Consider the following 22,156-nt stretch of genomic DNA (forward strand, 5'->3'; position numbering starts at 1 on the left):
AACTCCTGTACCCAAAAATAATGTTCACCACAGTGGCAAGAAAAGAGGAGTGGAGCTACTTTAGAACGTAAAATCCAACACAATCCATTCATTCTAAGTTCTGCTTAGAGTAACATTTTACATTTTGTAGCTGTCATATAATTATGATGGCCAATGTACAGTACTATTCACACTGACAAGGCACCATTTGCCTGCAAGTTTCTTTGGTCATTTTCCCGCTTGAGCTTTGTAAAGTAAGTTTGCATATCGTTGCTGTCCGCTGGAAACCTCCTATAATGCGGATGTGAATGTGCAATAGCAATATAAGGTATAATACAACTTGAACGTGGGAACTCAAGCTGGCGTTTTTTTTTTGTTTTTTTAACCTCCTGTAAAGTTGTCATTTGGTCACTACGAGGATTCCGCCCGACAGCGACGATATGCAAATGATATTTAAACAATTGTGTTTTTTGTGTTGCCTGCCATCACTTAATGCAATAGTTTTAACCCCAAAATGTATTTTCAGAAAATCTGGTTGAACAAGTTGTGTAACTTTGGAGCCATATGACTACTACTACTACTACTACTACTACTAATACTAATACTAATATTAATACTAATACTACTAATAATACTATCGAACAAATAACAATATATAAATACACACAAAAAACATCAATTGAACGATGAGATACATACATTGTGACAACACGTCACCGGAGTTAGCTTGTTTACATGCAAATGCTAAAAATTTTGGGAGGGGAAATCAGCTTTATATGACCAGCAATATGCACCATTTGATATCATTTAACTCACTACATACCTCAATGAACTCGTTTAAACTTAGGTAATGACACACACACGCGCGCACACGCACACACGGGACTAACGAGTGGTGATTAGTGGGTCTCAGCTGGGCGGGGTTAGGATGCGTAACATCACTCTGCACTGTGGACTCTGCTAATTCACTTCTCTTTATCTAATTACCCTGGGTGTACACAAACACACACACATACATACACGCATCAGTACTACTCCACACACACCGCGTGTATCATTCCTGCAGATATGCAAAGTGACCTAATTATTCCTGAGGTGTCAGTTAGCATATTTATATTTGTACCTGTTATTAAACATCCATTGTCCCCAGATTACTCAGGCAGATAACTACAACCTGGAATATTACTTATTACATTTCCAGCAGGGGATAAAAAAACATCTCATAGGCATGTTCTCATTGTCCAAAGCCAGGGTTGCATGAGGTCAAAGTGTCAAACCCATGTCAACCTATCTGTCAAAACCTAATAAAATCACAAGCTAAATGATTGTATTTTTTATTTTGTAAACAATTTGTTTTGTTTTCGCCACTATCTCAATTCAGCCCTACATTTCCTCACCTAAATTATATTTTACAAGAACCTCACTGTTGGTCTTTTTTTTTTTCTGCTTAATCAGTTACCTTAATTGCATTACGTTCACTTCGCACCCCAAATATAATTCAGTCTATCATTGCATGGCTAGATTAAGAATCAGCGTGGTTTATGGAAAAGATTTGGAGACCAGTCAATGGGTTTGTGACAACATCAAAAATCTTAATGGTCATGGTCATATTCATTTAGCATCAAAACACTGTGGCTGTGTGTGGGTATTGAACATGTGTGCCTCAGTGTGTTATAATGTGTGGTTGTTCCTGGCATAGAGACAGTCTGCAACTCAGAGATTATGGTTCTCTATAGACAATGCATGTGTGTGTTTTGTCTCTACTGCTATATCCTACAAAAATGTGTATGCATATATTTTTGGTTTTATGTGTCAAAAAAATAGAGGTTAACTGTTTGGCACACATATATGGTTATGATTTCATGCCCGGTGCTTTCAAACATGCTCAACTATAATACAAGCCCTATAGAACTGAGCATTCAGGACAGAGATGCACTTACCACTGACGAAGTTCTAACTCCATGACCCGTTATATCACCTTCATCACTGTTACTCTACTGTGATGAGTAAAAACCCCAAAGAAAAAAGCAAAACACTTGTGGAGTTAATACTGCTCACTGATATGTTTTGGGTCGTTTAATGCATAATGACGGTTTGACTGCAAGGTTTTTGTGCCACTTCAGTTCTCTTTATTGCCACTCTTAAACATAAAACAAACAGAATGAGGGCATTGAGTATTTATATGAATATTTTGTAAAAAAAAAAAAAAAAAATTGACAGATAATTTTCCGCGGCACACTGGTTGAAAATCACTGCTTTAAGCAACAGATATATGAACACAGATGTTGCGGCAACACATGTAGACACACCATTGAACAATTTTGATCTCTATGACGAACGACGAATATTTCTTCCATGTATATCCATGTGTGTGTCTTATACAATCCCTAGTTGGCCATATAGTGCTATTTTTGTCATTGAAATCACATTACAAAAATACAGTTGTTCTTTTGCGATGGCATTTCCATGGATATAAATGGGGAATGAGTGTTTAGCTTTTTGAGTCTGCTCAATAAATGATTTCAACTGATATCTTGAGGCACTGGTTTATTTAAGAAATTGAGAGCCACACTGTGATTGAGACGTAGGTCTGCCGCTCAACAAAAATAATCAAAGCAGCAGCCCACACACAATTATTATTGTCCATGGGTCTTTGTGTGTGGAGAGTCCCCGTTATTGGTGTTCTCTCTCTCTCTCTCTCTCTGTGTCTCATCCATTTGTGATGGAGGAGGGTAAATAAGGGCAAATGTGGACGCAAATTACCGCGAGACCGAGAAAAAAAAAAAAAAATGATAAGGAGACCAAGGGCATCAACATGGCGCAATAAAGACACACCCACCCACACAGAAACATTAAGTTGCTTCACAAGTGAGAGAGATGATTTCATCTGGCTCGTCCCACTGTTGCCATGACAGCAGGTTGTGTTGGCATGCACTGGATTTGGCACTGCCCTCACCTCTGGCATCACAACCCCCTGCTATGCATGCGTGTGTGTATGTGTGTGAAAACGTCTCCTTTTATGTACTGTAAAGCATATTGTATGCGAGAGTTGACACCCCAGAAAATCTAGACACCCCTACAAAATCTTGTATCCATAAATCCGATACGCGTATTTTGTAGTGCAGCTCCGGTTAGATATCCAACAGAGCTGCTTCTTTTTAAAGTATTAACTACACTATGAACTGGTGTTTGCTAAAATGTACAATGTAATCCAACAGCTGCATATTACATTTTACATAACATTTATGTATTTAGATGTATTAATGATTTTATTTGATATTTAATATGGATTTGGTTCCAGTGGTGCGTTCATTGTTGTGTGTAAATTTGGGCCTGTGAGTTTCTTCAGCAAAGGGTCCACTTTCTCTCCCTGGCCAGACGGTGCTCTCACCACTGGACAGATGGCCAACACCCTCCTTCTCTTCATCCTCATCCCTTCATCTAGCCTTCCTTCTATCCTTCCATCACTAATGTCCTCTCCCACTGCACCCCATCACTACAGTCCCTCGTTCCCCGCCTCCCAGCATCCCCGTTTCCCATCACACCTCTCCATTATAAATTAGTCTGGAAGAGATGTAGCAGTTGGTTTCTTGGCGACTGTACCTTCCCATGTTTAGCTTTGCTTTTACGATACTCTTTTGGTCGAGATTTTTAATGGACTATTTGAGAATATGCCTTAATCAGTAAAGAGCTATTCAAGACCCGTAGTCGCGCTTGAAACAGACCTAGACGTTTTGTGCAGCTAGCTTCTTTGCGGGAAGAGAAGGCCATTTTATATTATAGCATGACTGCGCCCAAGTGCACAAAGCAAGGTTTAAAATGTGTGGAGGCTGATGTAACTGCAAAGGGAAAATTACAATTCCATAATGTCTCCCCAGATGTCCCAATACTTTTGTCCGTTTAGGATAACACAACATATGCCATTAATATGTTCTGCTGTCATTGTAAACTTAAAGGAGAGCGTCAGTCCTTTATTTTATTGAATATATTAAAAGAAAAGTTAGATTTTTTGTTTTTAACATTTAGATTTTCAATATTAGTCCAGCACTGTAGCCTGACCGTTTTTTTTTTGTTTTTTTTAAATATATATATCAAAGCAATGGCTGGATTTTTCATGCTCTCCTCCCTGTGTCATCATTTGTCAGTCCTACTGGAATCTCAGCATTTATAAAGTGATAATAAGGTGTGAATATGGAGACACAATGGAGCGGAGAGCATGGGCCATCACAACCCTGCGCTGGTCGGCAGTGGTCGCCTCTCACATGACTAACACGGACACACACTTTCACGCTATGTCATATGCTGAAGCTCTATACCTATTTGTCATTCGTCGCTGTCCTGTGAAAAACACTTATCTCCAATTTTGAAAACTTTTTTAATTTTCACTTTAATGCGACATCTGTAACGCAGAAACACGATTCATGTAAAAATAAGAAAATGAAAAAAAGTGTTTTTCACATGACAGCGACGCATTGTAATTTAGTCAATTTACACAAATCAAAGGACAAGCATATGGTTGATTTGAGAAGGTATAATTCATTTGTACTCAGGAACACAAACCACATTCCAAAATGTCAAAGCAACAATGAATTAGATTAATGAAAGTAAATGATGCTTCAACTCACCCGACAGAAAACAAAATGACACAAGTTACAAAAGGAAAGTGTTTGTTAAGCATGATTAAAGAGAACGACTTGTGTACTGTGTGCATGGTTAAACATGAAAATGAAGTAAGTAAGCCCAAAGCATGTATTACTGATGATTAGGAAAGAGAAGCTTATGCAAATGAGTAACACAGTTGTCAACCCTATTGATGATGTGTATCGTCTGTCCTCAGAAGTCCCAGCGTCAGTCAAAGCGCTCGAGCCTAAGGACAGCCACGCGGCGGCTGCTGAGGATGCAGAACAAGAGGAGTCTGGCGACCATGACGACGAGCTCGATGATGACTCCATATTCACTTGTGACAACTGTCAACAGGACTTTGAATGTTTGGCTGAGCTCACAGAACATAGGACCAACCACTGTCCAGCAGGTGGGACATAACATTCATTCATTCATACGACTTCATCTCTTCAGGCTTTTGACAATTTTGCATGTAGAAGGCAGCATGCTGATTTTGTGTGATTTTTTTCTGGTGGTACTGCAGTCTACTGTCACTTTCTAAAAACTTGGATTTCAGGTTAATTGAAGATTCATTGCTCAAAGGTGTGAAAGTGTGTGTGTGTTTTGAATGAATTATGTCAATCTACCAGATATGGTATGAGTCTTAAAGGGGAAGTCAACCCAAACATATTTTTTTTCAAGAATATGTTCTATGCAGGCCCACTAGTTGAAACAAGGCATTCTGATAAATATTGGGTTTGTGGAATAAGAGTTAATCCACCCGTTTTTAGCCATCTCTGGGGTAGCCATTTCATCACTTCTGTCGACTGAAAATGACATCGCGACTGCTCAGGGGTCAGGTAACGACCAATCACAGCTCACCTGTTTTCTGAAGCTGAGCCATGATTGGTCGTTATCTGAGCCCTGAGCATCTGCGATGTCATTTTCATTCGACAGAAGTGACAAAATGGCCGCCCCCACAGATGGGTGGATTTTGTTGCTTAACTCATATTCCACAAACGCAATATTAATAAGAATTCCGTGTTTCAACTAGTAAGTAAAAAAAAAGTGTTTTGGTTGACTTCCGCCTTGATACATGAAAAATACATATTGTACCTGCACTTTTGTACACCTCTGCCCCTCATGGTTTATGAAATATTGTTCTGGCAATATAAAGACAGTCAGTGAGCCAATGCCAAATGCCAAAGCAATACAATATGGTTTACTTAAAAATACATAAAAATGCCGCTATGTAACAATCGTCTCCATCAATCATGATTTTGCAACCACTACAATTTAGTACTTGGATACCTCCAGTTATAATAGACACACATACTGTATACTAGAGTCATTATTAGTACTGCTGTAATTAATGGAGCGATGAAAGGAATGCGGTGAGGGCATCTGGTTCCTACAGTTTAATCCAAACGTGCGCTTAACAAGCCAACTCACACGTGCACACACTTAGGCTGCAAGAAAGTCTGCTGCCTCCAAGCGTCGGAATGGTGTTTACTTTGATATGGGGATGAAGACGTGTGTGTGTGTTTTGGGGAGGGGGGGGTCTTTGTTGAAACTGGTGAAGTGTTTTTACAGACTGTGTATTATGATCGTCACCGCAACCTCATATTCACCTGCTGCTTCAACATCCAGTCCCAGCAGATAAGCACACGTGTTGCACATCCAGCCAGTCTAGCCACAGGGAGGTGCTCGGATGCTTTGCCGAGATGTTAACGTCACTGGATGTTTTTATCCTAATTAACGACAGAAAATGCAGACATTGGGTGTCAACGATTTTTGGGGACGAAGCAAATCCTGTCAGTTGTCAAAAGAGTGCTTCATCAGTAGTGGCACATTGCAGGGCCTTAATATGCAAGTATATTTTAGTGTATTTTTTTGCATGTAATTGTTTAATCTCATATATTATCATATATTATTCTTACACCCCTGAAATAGAGTTTTCTTTAGTTTTGGGCATTATCTATCCCAAGATAACTAACTGTCAGTGTTGTACCAGTACCCCAAGTGCTACACGGGCTTCCTCGAGAATCACTCAATTAAATGCTCAAACTGTGCAGAATGTTACAGCGGCGTCAATATTTTTGCTTTTAATCCAATGCAGTCCATTTGTTAAGCACAGTTCAGTTGTATTGTACTTGAAAATACAATATATGTAATGACTTAGCAATATTTGTTTACACCCTAAAAACAGTTGGGTTGACAATAACACAATTTTGGGTCAAAAATAGACCGATCCACTAATTGGGGTCAATTTGACCTTCTTGCGTTGCTTTGTACAAAACAGCCCAATTTTTGGGGTTGTTTTGTACAAAACTACCCATTATTGGGGTTGTTTTCTGCAAAAACAACCCAGAAAATGGGGTCAAATTGACTCAAGTCATGGATCAGTCCATTTTTGAACCAAAATTGTGTTATTTATAACCCAACTGTACAATTTTTGTTGACCTGTTATATGATTTACATTTCAGTCGAATCATTAACTAAGGGTAGTATTTTGTTTAACTTTGATCCGAATTATGCATAATGTTACAGTGGCTTACAAAAATACGAAATATACATTATTTTAATGTTGGTCATGATGGTGATATTTGGAGAACCAAAGAGTTTTTGAGGTGGTACTTGGTTTCAAAAATGTGCGAACCAAGCCTTAAGACATTCCAGAATCTGCATTAATCAACAGCAGATTGACAATTTCAAATGCATTACAAGACTGACGTGTGGCAGATTTTAGATTTAATATCAATGAATCACTTTAACCCAACAAATGGGACTGCTTTTCAAAGGCATTTAAATAACATTCCTTTTTGGAGAATACTAACCACATCATGACATCGGTTTTAATGACACATATTTCCATTCTGGTGTCACGGACAATTATTAGGGAAATATGATTTATTTCTCTCACATTCTTTAATTGCTGTTGTGGATTTTTTTTTTTTTTGATCCACACAAGGCCCTGCAGTGCACTTTTGTCTTTTGGGTCTCCTTCGTACTGTGCTGCGTTAGACGCTCACCAGCACTCATGTACGCCGTGTCGCTGTCAGAGCATCGATGTGGCCTGTGATTTTCAGCACAGGAGTCTGGGGAGGGCAAGATGTTACTGAGTGAGAGACCACAGAGAGGGCAAGAGGGAGAGCAGGAGAAAGGAATGGAATGAAATGATGAATCTTTTTCTGTTCCCTGGAGGAAGAGAGCTTCAGATTTCAGAGTAATCCCACAGCTCAACACAATGTATGCTTGCAAGTGGTGGTTTGCGTATGTAGATTCAACTATGAGTCGGATTCGCCTGGTAGAAGAGTGCGTATGAAAGTTGTTGTGGGACCGCTGTTTTCTGGTTATTATTGTGGAGAAGCTTGAATTAAAAGCATGGACTAAAGAATTCTTTTATGTTCTCTGGTTCCTGCTCCTGGGAGCCGATGTTGTGGGACCTTTGGGATACATGCACACCCGCCTTCTAGGGATAAACACAATACCCAAATTAAAAAAAAAAAAAAAAGTTATCTTCTTCCTTGGTGGCAACCATATTTACTTCCGAAACAATGTGATGCATGAACAGTGTTTTCTTGTTCTTGTGTGAGTACGTTTGGGGACAGTTGACATACGATTCTTCTTTTGATTTAATTTTGGAAATCAATACACATTAGAACATGATATTATCATATTAACTTTTATCTGCAAGTCATCTTTCACTGATTTATTGTAGATGGAACCAAGTATTTCTTCTCATTATTTTATTGATTAATCGAATAATCAGATACAAATGTCAGTGTTATTTCTTGACGGAGTGGTGTGTGCATCCATGGTAACAATAGTCTGTGTGGAAAAATTATCCTTCTGAAGAGCAAGAAATTGTGGCTCTACTGTATTTTTCGGACCATAAATGTAGTCCTACTAGCTCAACGCTATGGTTGCCGGTCCACCCAAAACCTTTCTGGCTGCATATTTCCAACGTTACAATGTGGGACGGGACCTGCATAAGGTAAACAACATAGCCAGCTTGCAATACCTGGAGAGACCAAGCAAAAATGTTAGATAATGGTGAGTGTACTGTATTGACTTATTTACAGCTCTTGATTCGGTGAGTGAGTCATGGCAGTGTAAAGAGGAAGAAAAAAAAGCTAAATTGGGATGAAGCCTCATCCAAATTCTGCCAATTTGACATCGTAAATGGATTGGCTACATAAGGTCAATGGGAGCTTGACATAATTGAAACAGATGACCTGTGTATATATTTACAGTCCACGCACATTAACCAAAACAACACACCCTTGGTTAATAACAAAACAATTAACACCCACATTAAATCAAAAGTATAGTAAATATGAAAGCAATCAGTGCTTGCTAATATGGGACTTCGGATGTACTGCAGGTCACTTGAAAATTGAAATAGCACTACATTAAAAATCGCCACTAAATTGATACAGGGTTGATACGCTCATTGCGTAATGAGCTTGAATAATATAAACACACACACACGAAAATGCACCTATCGTAGATGTCCTCCCATTTTGCAGCAGATTTCACTAATTAGTGTGCCTGAGTGGGCTTATTGTGGTGAGGAAATGACGTCCGAGCATACCCTGTATACTCTTGTGGCGAATGAGTCCCGAGTTAGCATGGAGCTACAGCTATAACACTGAATGGGTCCCAGGTGCAACTGTGAAGCACCAAGTAATTCAGTGGCACTCTAGCAGAAGGCCTATAAAGAGGCACCATTAATTTGAGAACAAATTGGACAAACACACTCGTACACACACCGCGGCGCAGATCAATGACACATAAATGTGTGTACACCCAATCAAGCATGCACATAACCCCAAACAGGACATCGGGTTTGTGCAATGTGCTTCAGTCTGACTGAGCCTCCTGTTTGTGCGCGCCTAAAACACATTCTAATAAAGAATATTTTGCCTTCTCCCCCCATCAGACATGACTTTTTAATGAACAACTGTGTATGTGCGGTGCTCTTTACGCTTTACATGTGGGTATCTATCCTGTGGGTGTGCTGTGCGTGCAAGAGAAAGAGCGAGCAAGAGAGTCGCGGGAGTGTCGATGGGTCTCAGTAGGAGTCAGAATGTGGAGCATAGGCTCCCCGAGGAGAGGAAGAGCGGAGGAGAAAAAAAATGCCGCAGATCAAATGGAGAACATTCTCCGGCCCTACTATGCCACATCACATGTGCACATACATCTAACCTTAGCCTAACCTCAAATCTCCATGCTTGGATTGAATTGTTTTCATATGTGGAACTTAGTTTTTGTCTCATATAGAGGGCTCGAGTTCCTATAACACTAATGTGTAAACATTAGAATCCGTTACTATTGATTTGGGGGGGGGACAAACTTTTTTTTAACCTCCAAAATTCGTGAATAAGTGAGGGCCGAGCACCAGTAAGCATTTTTCACAAAAAATGGAGGTTGGCTCCCCTAGGCTGTTTTATTTATTTATTTATTTATTTGAATTAAAACATGGATTTTAAATAATTGGATGAAAAAAGTATGTAAATAGGTGAATCCACAGGTGCCAAAACACCCATTAATTTTCTATCCATCGATTTTCTTTTTGTCAACTGTCGAATTATGTGGTACACCCGAGACCAGGGGTGCCCATTACATCAATCGTGATTGACCGGTCGATCCCCAAGGGAGTGTAAATCGATCCCATGGCATTAAAAAAAATGTAGACAGCCACCTATCATCCGTTACGAAGTTTATTACTTGATGGTCGTACAGGGCTCAAACGCATGACTCGCAAAATTATAGCAAACAAGCTAGTTGTCTTATTACCCTCCAATTAGGTTTGTCTACTCTAAAGATAATTAAAGTATGAAAATGGTTAGGGGACCAAAGCAGAACAGTATTTCCATACAGAGTGGGAGGAGGATATTTTTCTCACAATGTCATTTTCAAAGTGCGTTAGCCTCATCTCTCAGTGTATTGTCGCTACACCCAAGGAGGGAATGAGGAGCGACAATTTCGGGGTATTGATAAACAGCATTAATAAGTCCAAGTTCCGTTCCACCACGGCTGATGTTCATTTGGAAGCGTGCGCATGGCTCGCAATTAGCAGCCACTGTCCGGACTCCATCCTTAGCTTCTCCCATTTCAAGTCATTAGAGTAAAGTTAGGACAAAAAAATGTAGATGAGTTCAAGAAATCTTTTGTACATATAAATAATGTTCAGTATATTTATGAATAAATATTGTAGGTATATTATTTTGGCTTGGTCATTTTAGAAGTAGCTCGCATGCTGAAAAAGCGTGGGCATCCCCCTGCCCTAGACTAGTTGCCAGCTAATCACAGGATGCCTATGGACAAATCTGGACAAATTGCACTCACATCCACAGACTCACAGGAGGGTCGCAGTCCGGATTTAAACCCTCAACCTCAGAACTTTGAGGCCGATATGCTAACTACCTCGTACCACATCTTTCGCACATTATTTTTTTTTACATCAAGACACAATAGAACTATATAAATAAGTTATATTATTAAAAAAATATCCCAGGAACGTATTCATATTTTTTTCAATTTTTTTCAAACTTTATGGTAAAAGATAGTCTGAATGGGTTTGGCAGTGAATGAGTTAATTGTCAAAATACTAAAAAACAATGCAATGGTGGATGCAATGGTGAATGTTTTTCATGTATTGAACACTAAACACTCTCTTGTAGACAGCATTTTCAAAGCCACGGCAGTCTTGTAAGTCCCCTTTGTTTCGTTTTATATGCACACACATACCCGATGTGTGTGAGGTGTTTGCGAGAGTTCAGCACCTTGAGTGATGTGTCAAGAAATAGACAGAAGAGGAAGTGAGTGACAAATAGTAACGGATGTAGCTGTCTGTCAAAGCAGGAGGGCCCGAACGGGCGCTGTCAGTGACAAATAGCAAGTCATTAACCCAGCCAGTCGCGTCTTAGACGGCACGAGTGGAAGCAAAAGTGTGTTGGAACCGCACGCACTTTCCGAAGGTATTTGTGAAATCTTTGTCAATAGAGCACATCCAGCTGCACGCTTGTCTATTCTCCTTCCTCTCAGTGAAGGAGAGAGGCACATTACCAGGGAGGGGATGCACAATGAAATCAAGGGAGCAAAGAAGAGGAAGGGAAAATGAAGCGGGGCGGACAGGTGAGGAGGAAGGGAAGTAGATGAGGGCGAGGAGGGCTAATCACAGGAAGAAAAACATGGAGGGAAGGGAAAGCGGGGAGAGCTGGGCTGTTTAGTGGAGGGGCCCTTGGGTGACTGGTTTTTTCCCTCGCGGGACGTCTCCCCTCTGCTAAGCCTCAACCGTCTGTTGCAACCCGCTGTCTCTCGCTCTCTCTCTTTCTCTCGAGTGCACACACACATGCACGCACCTCACTGCGTCTGTCGACAGCATAGCAGCTGAGTCCTGTGAGGCCAAGATTCTTATTAAAACCACAGATCACTTTCTACGAGAAGGAAATGTAGGAGGAGCTTCATTTGAAACAAAATTACAGATGGCCTCCTGCACTCTGGTCTGCCACTTGAACTGTGTGTGTGTGTGTGTGTGTGTGCGTGATGCTTTTTTTTTTCCCTCAATATTGCGATTTGCCGAGATTATTTTTTTCAAGGTCCTCTTCCCATGTATTTTTAACCAACACAATCAATAAATTAATCTACGATAAACAATATCAGATTTACTATTCATAAATGTTTTGGTCCTGTAGGTTAGTCTGACACTAAAATAAAGGCAAATGAACCGTAGGCAGTTGTTAACTTACCAAACACTTTGACTTGCAGTCTTTTAAGAGTTCACTACGACAACTTCCTAAATTCTACCAACGAGCTTGATGGCAGCGCCATAAATCAAATTAATAATGCGAGCAAATCTGTGGCTTTATCACTTCAACTTTACATATGTCATGACTGCATATATATATATATATATATATATATATATATATATATATATATATATATATATATATATATATAAATGTGTATATATATATATATATATATATATATATATAAATGTGTATATATATATATATATATATATATATATATATATATATATAAAAGCCTACGATCAACTGAAATGAAGTCGCCCCCCTCCAATAGCATTTGAAAATTGCATTTTACTTCATTGCAATATTGATTTCAAGTTGATTCTTTGTTCAGTCTCAGTGTGCATGTCCAGCGGTTACAAATGACTAACAAAATAAATGCTACGCTCTTTTCCCGTTCGCACCTCTTCTTTCAGTGTCTTTTTGTTATTCTCCCTGTCGGCTTCCGTGCTGCCCTCCTTCTGCCCGCGTACCCCCTTCCTTGCCAGCCTCCCTCCTCCTTCGCCGTATGTATGTGCGCGTGTGTGTGTGTGTGTGTGTGCGTGTACCCGGGGGTGGCCCGAAGATTCCTGTGCTCAGCCCTTGGCATACATACAAGCGCGCTTGCACATACACACATGCACAGTAATAGCGCACAGACACAGCTGGCTGCTGCTCAGGTTTTCCAGGGAGAGAGCGAGAGCCCGGCACCAGAGGAGAGGGGGATGGCGAGGAGAGAGAGGGAGAAGGAGAAGGAGGGGGGGCACAGCATGCGGCGACGAAGAAGGGTTGTTGTGGAGTCATTTTTCATCACAGGGTTCATTTTTCACTGCACTTCTTCCACTGACTTCATCGCTCTATTTCTCTTTATCTGTCCTCTCCTCCTGCTCCCCTCCCTTGATCCCGCTTTGTCTCTGTTTATCTTCCTTTTTTTCATACACCCCCACCCCACAATCCTCTCCACCTTGTATGCTCTCCTTCTCACCCAAACTCTTTCCATCCTCCTTCCCTCGCCATCTCTCTTTCAGCCTAGTTTCTCCTTTATGAAATATGGATGGGAGCAGTTTTGGGTGCGCTGAGAGGTTTGCAGTTCGGGGAAGGAGGATGTGTGTGTGTGTGTGTGTGTGGGGGGGGGGGGGGGTCGACGTAGGAAGTGGCAAGGGAAGGGAGAGACAGAGAGGGAGCAGGATGGAGCTGGCGTCTCAGCAGACGTGCCTTGTGCATGCACCTAAACACCTCACTGAGCAATCTGTCAACATGTCAGCAACACATGTTTGGTAAAAAAAAAAGAGAGAGAGAGAGAGAGCTTTTGGAAAGCAAGAGGAGTGCGTGAAAAAGATCTCTCCTCCTCCAGTGGGAGTAATGGCTCCCACCAGGGCTCTGGAAATGCTTTGAATTCAGCAGATTTCTATTGCGGGCTTCTCCCCCGGGGGCGTCTTTTTACAATGCCTGCATCTCAGAAATTTGAGCCCGAGGACCCCTAGGGGCGTCCTTTCATAATGCCTGAAAATGTAGGGTTATATTGTGTGCTCTTCCCCATGAGGCTTTTATTAATACCTGTATTCACTGCCGCTGGAAATTACACAGGCGGCGCTGCAGGGGCGCGAGCTCGCTCCAGGAAGGGAGAAAGACTCTGTGGGGACATTTTCTCTCGTCTTCTTTCTCCTCTTATCCCTTCTTTCTCTCCCATTCCTCACCTCTTCCTCCCCTGTCGCCGACGACTTCAACTCATTTAGTTTTGTCTGACTTAATGCAAGAGTGAAACCAAGAATTTGCCAAAGGACAGAAGATCCTGTGTGCGCGTGCGTGTGCTCGTGTGTGTGTGTTGGCAGCGGCTCGCCCCCTTGTATTCAGCCCCACTTTGCTCTGAGGTAAAGAAGCACTCAATTAAAAATGTAACTTCCCCCTCTTGTTTCCCTCTCATCTTGCCTCGCTCACTCGGTGTCCTTGTGTGCCTTGTGTGTAGATCTTGCGGAGGGTAAATATTTGTGTGCGCTAGTGGCTGTAGACGGATAATAGCCTCTGTCCATGGTCCAGTATGCCGTGTCTGTGTGTGTGTGTGTGTGAGCGCGTGCGCACGTGTGTGTGTGTGATGGCGGGACTACAAGACGACGGCTCCTGTTTCCAAACATTCATTAGAATTCTTCAGCCAAAGGGTTTTGCAGCTTTGCTGTTATTTGTCTCTGTGTTTGTGTTTATTGATCAAATATTTACACAGTCAGATTAAGGAGATATACATTTACATATCTTTGAATAAATAAATTGCTCTCTGCAGCCATTTTCTGTTTGGTTTTCAGATTTGTGGTTTTGCCTCTTACTGTACCATGATGGAGCAATTACGAGATGTTACATGGAGGGACTGATTGCTTTCAGCCTTGGTGGTTGTTAGTGTTAAGAGGTTAAGTTGTCCTATGACTACGGTGTCTTCAAAGCAAGAATTTGCTTCATTCAGTTTAGAGTCGCCGGAATTATCGGGCGCAGACGCCACCGCCATTGGCATGGTGTCTTTTATTGGAATCACAAGTGCTTGTGAGTGGTTTAAATCATACCTCTCCAGCCACTCACTGTCAGTTCAAACTCCAAAAACCCACCAATTCCGTCTGGCGTTCCCTAGGGCTCCGTAACAGGGCCCCTTATTTCTATTATCTGTCTACCTCGGCTTGCCTATATCGTTTGTAAATATTACATTAATTGTTATTGTTTTGTGATGACACCCAGCTTCACTTCTTTCCACCCTTCCTTTTTAACTCCCCAATGGGAATGAAAGTTTGGTTTTCCTGTCAAGTTTTGTCAAACTCCATCCATCCATCCACTTTCTGCATCTCTTATCCTCACTAGAGTCGCGAGTGTGCTGGAGCCTATCCCAGCTGACTTTGGGCACGTGACGGGCTATACCTTGACCTGGTTGTCAGCCAATCGCTCACTTTTGTGATTATTATTATATATTTATTTATTTATAACAATTAAAATGACTCCTATCAAAAAGATGTCCTTTAAAAAACAAAACTGCAGCTAGATGAAGCGCTACGGGTGGAGGTTGCAACTTTGTTTTGACATTACAGTACTAACTACCTTTTCAATGGGCACCAGCATCTTACTGTTCGCAGCCTGAATGAAATACTTGTTGTTACCATCTTTGGCAGCAGATGTCACCAAAATCAACCCATAAGGACATGAAGAATTCTTATTTGTTTTTATAATAAGGAGGACTGAGCAGTGCCAGTTGTCTTCTGTCATAATCTTCACCTGTGTTTATGAACCTGTGTTTTAATCATTTCGCGATCTTAACATATACCATATTTGTATAATTTCTATATCTATGTGTGTGCTTTGTGTCTCTGTCAGAGTGTTTCAATGCGCCAGGATAAAGTTGTCATGGGGCCATGAGGGGCCTGTGTGTGTAGGGGGTGTCTGGATAATGAGGAACAGGCCATTCCCTTGGATTCCTGCACCCCTGCCAACAACCAGGACCCCCAGAACCTCACCCCCCCCCTTCTTTTCTTTTTTCTCCCCCCTCCTGCTGACACCTGGGATTTTTTTTTCTCCATTTTTCCCCTCCCTCACAGCTTCTTTTTTTTTTCTCTCCCTCTCAAGTGGAACACAGGCCTCCCATTTTGCCATTTTATACATTCTTTCTTTCTACCTTCCCTCCCTATTCTTCATCCCTCATACTCATCTTTGGATCACAAGTCACATGTCACTTGCCTCCTAGCACATTGGCCCCAGCGTCTGCATCCTTTGCTCCCTCCCTCCCTCCTTGCTGTACCTCCCTGCTGAGTTCTCAAACCCAAAACTGACCACATCCCCTCCACTCACCCTTTGACTCCCTTCCCCCCCCCCTTTCGCCTCCCGCCATTCTCTCCCAAACCCCTCTGTTCCCCACCGAGCTGGCCCCAAAGCTCTGATCCTTTCCTCCATGCCCCCAAACTTCCCCACTGTGCCCTCCCAAGACACACACACATACACCCACACCCTGTGGCGAATGGCCCCAAAGTAGCCCCTGTTTGCCTCCCTCCCTCTGTTTTTCCACTCTTTTTTTCCACCTCACCTCTGGCTCCCATACCCGCTTTGAGGACTTGGATTTGTTATGCCCTTGATTTAAGTTGGGTTTCAGAAGTCTTTTTTATTATACATTATTCTCTTTTTTAACTCACTTTAACTCCTGAAAGGCAGAGGCGGGGGACTCGAGTCACACGATTTGACTCGAGTCAGACTCAAGTCGGCAGTTTTCGGTTTTGCAACTGGGCTGGCTCAAACGTATCAAAGACTCAACTTGACTTTGATTTAGATTACATTACTTGATGATAAGTCATTACGTTTAAAGTAGAAAATCTGCATTTACAGCATAGCAAACCATTTTTTTCAAAAGGAAACTCACAAACTGGCTACCGCACGGTTTGCGTCACAAAGATTAAAAACTCATCTACTCTCACACTTTAACTTCATGCGTCACTATAAAACCCACAATAACAGGTAAGCTCCATTAAATTCACAATTTTGCTCAACAATGCTGGTCAACATTAATTCATCTTCATGCCAGTTCTGTGTTTGGTTGAGAACACGTTCAAATAATCAACTTTATAGAGATTAGTTTGAAATTACTAAAAACTATGTGATTGTGAACAAGGTAGTACAGCTTAGAGTGAAAGTCAACCCAAACATATATTTTTTCTAGAATATGTTCCCAGCAGGCCCACTAGTTGAAACACGGCATTCTGATTAATTTTGCGTTTGTGGAATATAAGTTAGACAGCAAAAGGCACTCATTTTCAGCCATCTCTGGGGGTGTCCATTTTGTCTTCTGTCGACTGAAAATGACATCACAAATGCTCACAACGACCAATCATGGCTGACCTGTTTTCCGAATCTGAGTTCTTCTAAAGCACTCGTAGGTTTACGCATTTTTTGTTCATTTTAGTGCATATTCGGTCAATTCCTGACACATTTTTGTATCTGAATAAAAAAAAAAACAACAAGAACCTTGATGCCAAAGTAAAGACATTTAAATGTCTGAGAGTCAAAAACACTGGCTTTGTCTCATAGTTTCAATAATTAAAGTGTGACCATCCATCTTTATATCCATGTTTTCATAGTGGTTCAGACAGAGGAAGAGGTGAGTCTGAATTGGCATCCCAAGTTCCTGCAACCCGTACAAAAACACAGAATGTGTTTCCAGTCTCTTTAGATTCAGTTTCTTTTGGACACAGCGCAGAGTTTTTATGTGTGAGATATTTTTCCATTCAGGATGTTCTGAATTTTTTTTTATGAACTCATGTCCACAGTTCTGTAACAAACATAAAGCTCAAGCGAGGTTATTTAAGTAAATACTGTTCATTTATTACAATGGCTTGAAAAATGAATTGTCAATTTCCGTTATCTGAATGATGCCTCTGGTTTACAGTGAAGCTAATTGAATTTACTTTAAAAGCCAATGCTAATGCTAAGTTTGATCTCCCCAGGTGGTCTATGCATTCATGCACATGCACGGTTTCAGTCACAGACAGTTGTGGCAAAGGCCAGTGTACCACAGGGAGACAGCCTATAATAGTTTTAACCCAGCGCTCAGGTGTGACTCGCCTTTGTCCAGCCAAATGTCAGAGAAAAGCGCAACTCGGGGGAGAAGCGGCTGAGAGCGGCAGAAAACAGAATAGGGAGAAGGATCAAGAGAGGAATTGGACAAAGTGGAAATGATGCAACTATACTGTGATGCGGTCACACACCAAGGCGCTGCTGCATACTATGACACTGTCTTTTCTGCCTTAGTGTATTTAATGATAAATAATGAACCACTTTGTCAAGCTACGGCCGACTCTCGTGAATGAGCTGTGTGTGCCAGGCTTTCTGTCTGGGCACCTGGTTATGTGGGGGCTGGGAGTCCTGCTCAGCACTGTTCTCTTCCTGTCTCAAGAGCTCCCTGGGGGCGCCAAGACCAACTCTGCCAGCCTCCCACTCGAACCCCCCACCCTGATGCAGAACACACATGCACGCACACTGACGTCAGCTGCTCTGGGCCCTCTCCCCTGGGTGCTACCAGAATCTTTTGTTTCCATCCCCTCTGTTCACTCCCGGCCTTTCATTCCACCCTCCTCACTTCTTTCCCTGTCTTTTGTCCCCTGAAATAGGTGACCTGCTAACTGCCTGATTGGAATTCACTGCACTGTGGGAAGTCTCAGGGCACAGACATTGTCAAGTGTGTTCCTATGCATTTTTTGCACATATATATATAAGTAGCTGTGTGAGTGTGTGACAGAGATGTGATCATGGTATGCACGCATATTTTGTGTGAGTGTGACAGACCTGCGGTAAACACACAGGCGTTGACAAAAATTTGGGTCAGAAATTGCAGACACATTCAAGCACTACAAGTGCCCTCATCCAAATAATGGTGGCAAACTCAATGTTTGTACAGTATGGCAGACATTTTGCCCACAATATACTGTACGTCCATGTTATTTGTAGAGAGATCATTTCTCTCTTAGTCTTTTTGCTAGAATTCAGCTCTCCTGTGACCCCGAAGATGTATCGGTGCTGTACTTTGTCAGCAGCAGTTAGCTGGTTATTCCATATTGTTTTGTATTTTTCACAATTAAGATTCTCTATCTGTAATCAAAACTTTATGTTAATGATGCGTTTGATCAGGGCCTGATTCAGCACATTTAATCTGGAGTGTAGGACTTTTTCAAGTTGAGAGAACAGTGTAGTATTCCACACAAAAATAATTACTATGCTAACATGGAGCCATTTTCTAAAGCCCAGTTGAGAACCACGGACGACATATTTTACAGTTCCCCATCTATGGTCGATCAGTCCTGGTGATTACGGTTATACTGTATGTCTCTTTTTTTAATTGTATTTAATTTTTATTAAACCTATTTGTAGGGTATGGTACGGATATTTGTCTGTACATACTTTTGAAGTGAGCAATATGTTTTTTAGGGTTATTGTCACTGTGTTTATTAGTTAGAAAGAGAGAGTGAATGTGTTGTGTACAGCATGTTTCTGTTCCCATCTACTTGAATTGGGGTTAAGGAACAAGAGAATTCCTCCCTCGTATTCCCTCCTTTCCTTTCCCCCCGTGTCTCTGTCACCACTTCTCTCTTTGTCTCTCTCTTCTCTCTCTCTTTCCCTCTCTGTCTGGTGCAAGTGGGATGTCTTGAAATATTAACCAAAATGCTCTTCATTTCTCAAATATGATCGAAAACACACTGCTAAATAAGTCAGGAGTAGGGGCTGCTGGGGAGCGCAGTGAGATAAGGCCTTTCAAATAAACAACAAAACAACACAAACAACGACAGCGATGAAAGGGGAAGTTGGAGATGGTTGGGTGGTTTGGGTAAAGTCAACTCCACCGATGATTGGTGATGACTGATCGATCCGTGGGATCACTGCAATCCACCCAGAAACTGGCGTCGAATTTGAGCACCGTCCACCGAATCTCTTTCTCTTTGCGTTTCCTTTGTCAGAATCTCAGTTTTTTTCCTTTGGTTTTCCCTTTCCTCTCTGCCCTAATGAGAGCTCTTCCGATGGAGAATTGCAGTGCACTGCACTTTGCGTCCACGTTTGCATCTTCTCTTATTCACCTAAGCACTGCTGCAAGTAGATGCATGAAGAGTCCAACTTCCTCCATCAATTGCCGCTTCCTATTCTGGTTTAGATTTGAGCCCAGTGCTCATTGTAATGGGGGTGTGCATAGTGGATTGCAGACTTTTGGGGGTTTTGGGTGAGAGGCTAAGTGGGTATTTCTCCCCCTTGTCAGCTGCCAAAACATGCGGTCTGCGAATAAGCAGATAAAATTGTGTGTGAATGTGAGTAAAGAAAGCTTCAGTCTTGGGCATGAAGATATGCGTCTGTGTTTGTTATACATTTTGAGTAGACGTGGGTATTTGTCCTGTGTGCTTGGGAGTTGGTCCTCTGAGAATACTGTTTGTGGTGAGGGCTGCAGTGACAGCTGCAGAAGGGGTGCGGGGGCTGACTGCTTGCTGACTGATAAGGGAGGGGGGGGGTTCATATTAGAGGCATGAAGAGACGGGTAATAGTTTAGCTGTGCCTAACAAACACACTTGCGTGTCTCACCGCAGCAAGGAGACCGGAGCCAGGTTGACAAAAACTTGAGCAATGTCTGACGGCGCTGTTTCAAAATCAATTTCAAAAGTACTAGGACACACCTTGTAATCAATTTCATGTCATCTCCTCGATCAAGACATTTTGGACATATCTGAATGCTCTACTTTCAGATTTATGTGTGCGAGCAGTTTGAGGAAGGCCTTTTTCTGTTCCCAGGGCACAAGGAAGGTCTGTGAGGTATTTTTGGATGGGTTTGGTATGGAAGAACCTGACCTCAACCCGAGCAAACACCTGTGGGATGAACTAAATGAATTAGGCCCTCGCTGAAAGGACACAGATAAAGACACTATAATATAACTGCCGAGAGGGCACCGTCTCAATTCCCGCAGGTTTAATAAGCAGGTATGCCAATACTAGTGACATAATGGTGCGAGTGAAATGGGCACTTTTGACATGTCTCTATCCATGTACTACAATTTAGAGGAGCACCTGCCTTTTTTGATTTGGATAGCATATCTGTGTACTTTAGCAAACAAGGAGTTCTTAATGACACAATGGTGTAATCTCGTTCACGGTACAATCTACCCACGCAGTCTTCGTGTATTGCACCATGTTTTTCTAATGTCCCTTCTGCTTAATTCCTACCTTCCCAACCCACATATTCAAAGACTAATACATGTGTTGAAGTCCCATAATGTGATTGTCTTTCCTGAAATAATAATAGCCCCATTAGTGCTTAATTATTCATGTTTTAGTCATACAATCCAAGTTAACGGTTCAAACATTAGTACATAATAAAACTCCAGAGGCTATGCTTTTAATTTAATTCCACCGTCTAAATTAATTTTGGGGCATGCTTGTGCTTTTCGCTTGCTCCTCCACAGAGGGGAGAGAGACAGGAGCTTACTTGGAGTGGTGCAGCAGCCGCAAATGACGGATTCAAAAACGGCGGCTCCTTAGGTGGTGTTCACACTTGACCTGTTTGGTTTGGTTAATACAAACTCTGGTATGGTTGCTGTGATACTGTGATACTTTTCGTTAGTGTGAACATTGTCATTCCTGAATCCAGTTGCACACCAACAGGCACATAGAGTCTCACTGGCTACGTTTACATGGACACATTGATTCGGATTAAAAGCCTGATGCTACATGTACCCACCCCATTTGGAATATTCTGACCCTATCAAGCCCACTCCGATCAAGATTTTATTCTGAACGAATGAGGTGATTTATGTGGATTGATAATCCGATCGGCGTGCATGAAAAAAATGTATTCCGAAATTTCGTAACAAACCGTCTTTACCACGTTAGGGTTAGGGTTGTCTTACTTTTCATACTGGCTGGCATGTGTGATGTTACTAACTGGAGATCGGGTAAACTTTAATTTTATGCATGTATGTTTTATTTATTTATCCGTCTATATATGTTGAGTGAATCATTTACCGGTATGTTGAGTGATTGAGAAGTGCACGTTTACATTATGTTTCATGAAAAAAGTGATATGTAGGAAGCGGCATGTGTATGTATGTATATATGTGTATGTATGTATGTATATAGGTGTATTTATGTATGTATGTATGTATATATGTACATATATGTATATGTATGTATATATGTATATGTATATGTATGTATATGTATGTATATATGTATATGTATATGTATGTATATATGTATATATGTATGTGTATATATATATATTGTAT

The 22,156-nt window shown here is 41.4% G+C and overlaps 1 protein-coding gene across 3 annotated transcripts in view; it reads left to right on the plus strand.

Annotated features, from left to right (window-relative positions):
• Positions 1-22,156, plus strand: part of znf423 (zinc finger protein 423) — a 125,092-nt gene that overhangs the window by 22,895 nt on the left and 80,041 nt on the right. For all 3 annotated transcript variants that reach the window (XM_086028962.1, XM_086028961.1, XM_086028963.1), the window contains exon 3: positions 4,817-5,011. In XM_086028962.1, the coding sequence (XP_085885088.1) occupies positions 4,817-5,011 (195 nt within the window). The remainder of the gene's footprint in view (positions 1-4,816; positions 5,012-22,156) is intronic.

The sequence above is a fragment of the Filicampus tigris genome, chromosome 4, assembly GCF_054856515.1.
Source record: "Filicampus tigris isolate MCC_2025a chromosome 4, RoL_Ftig_1.0, whole genome shotgun sequence".
Classification (NCBI taxonomy): Eukaryota; Metazoa; Chordata; class Actinopteri; order Syngnathiformes; family Syngnathidae; genus Filicampus; species Filicampus tigris.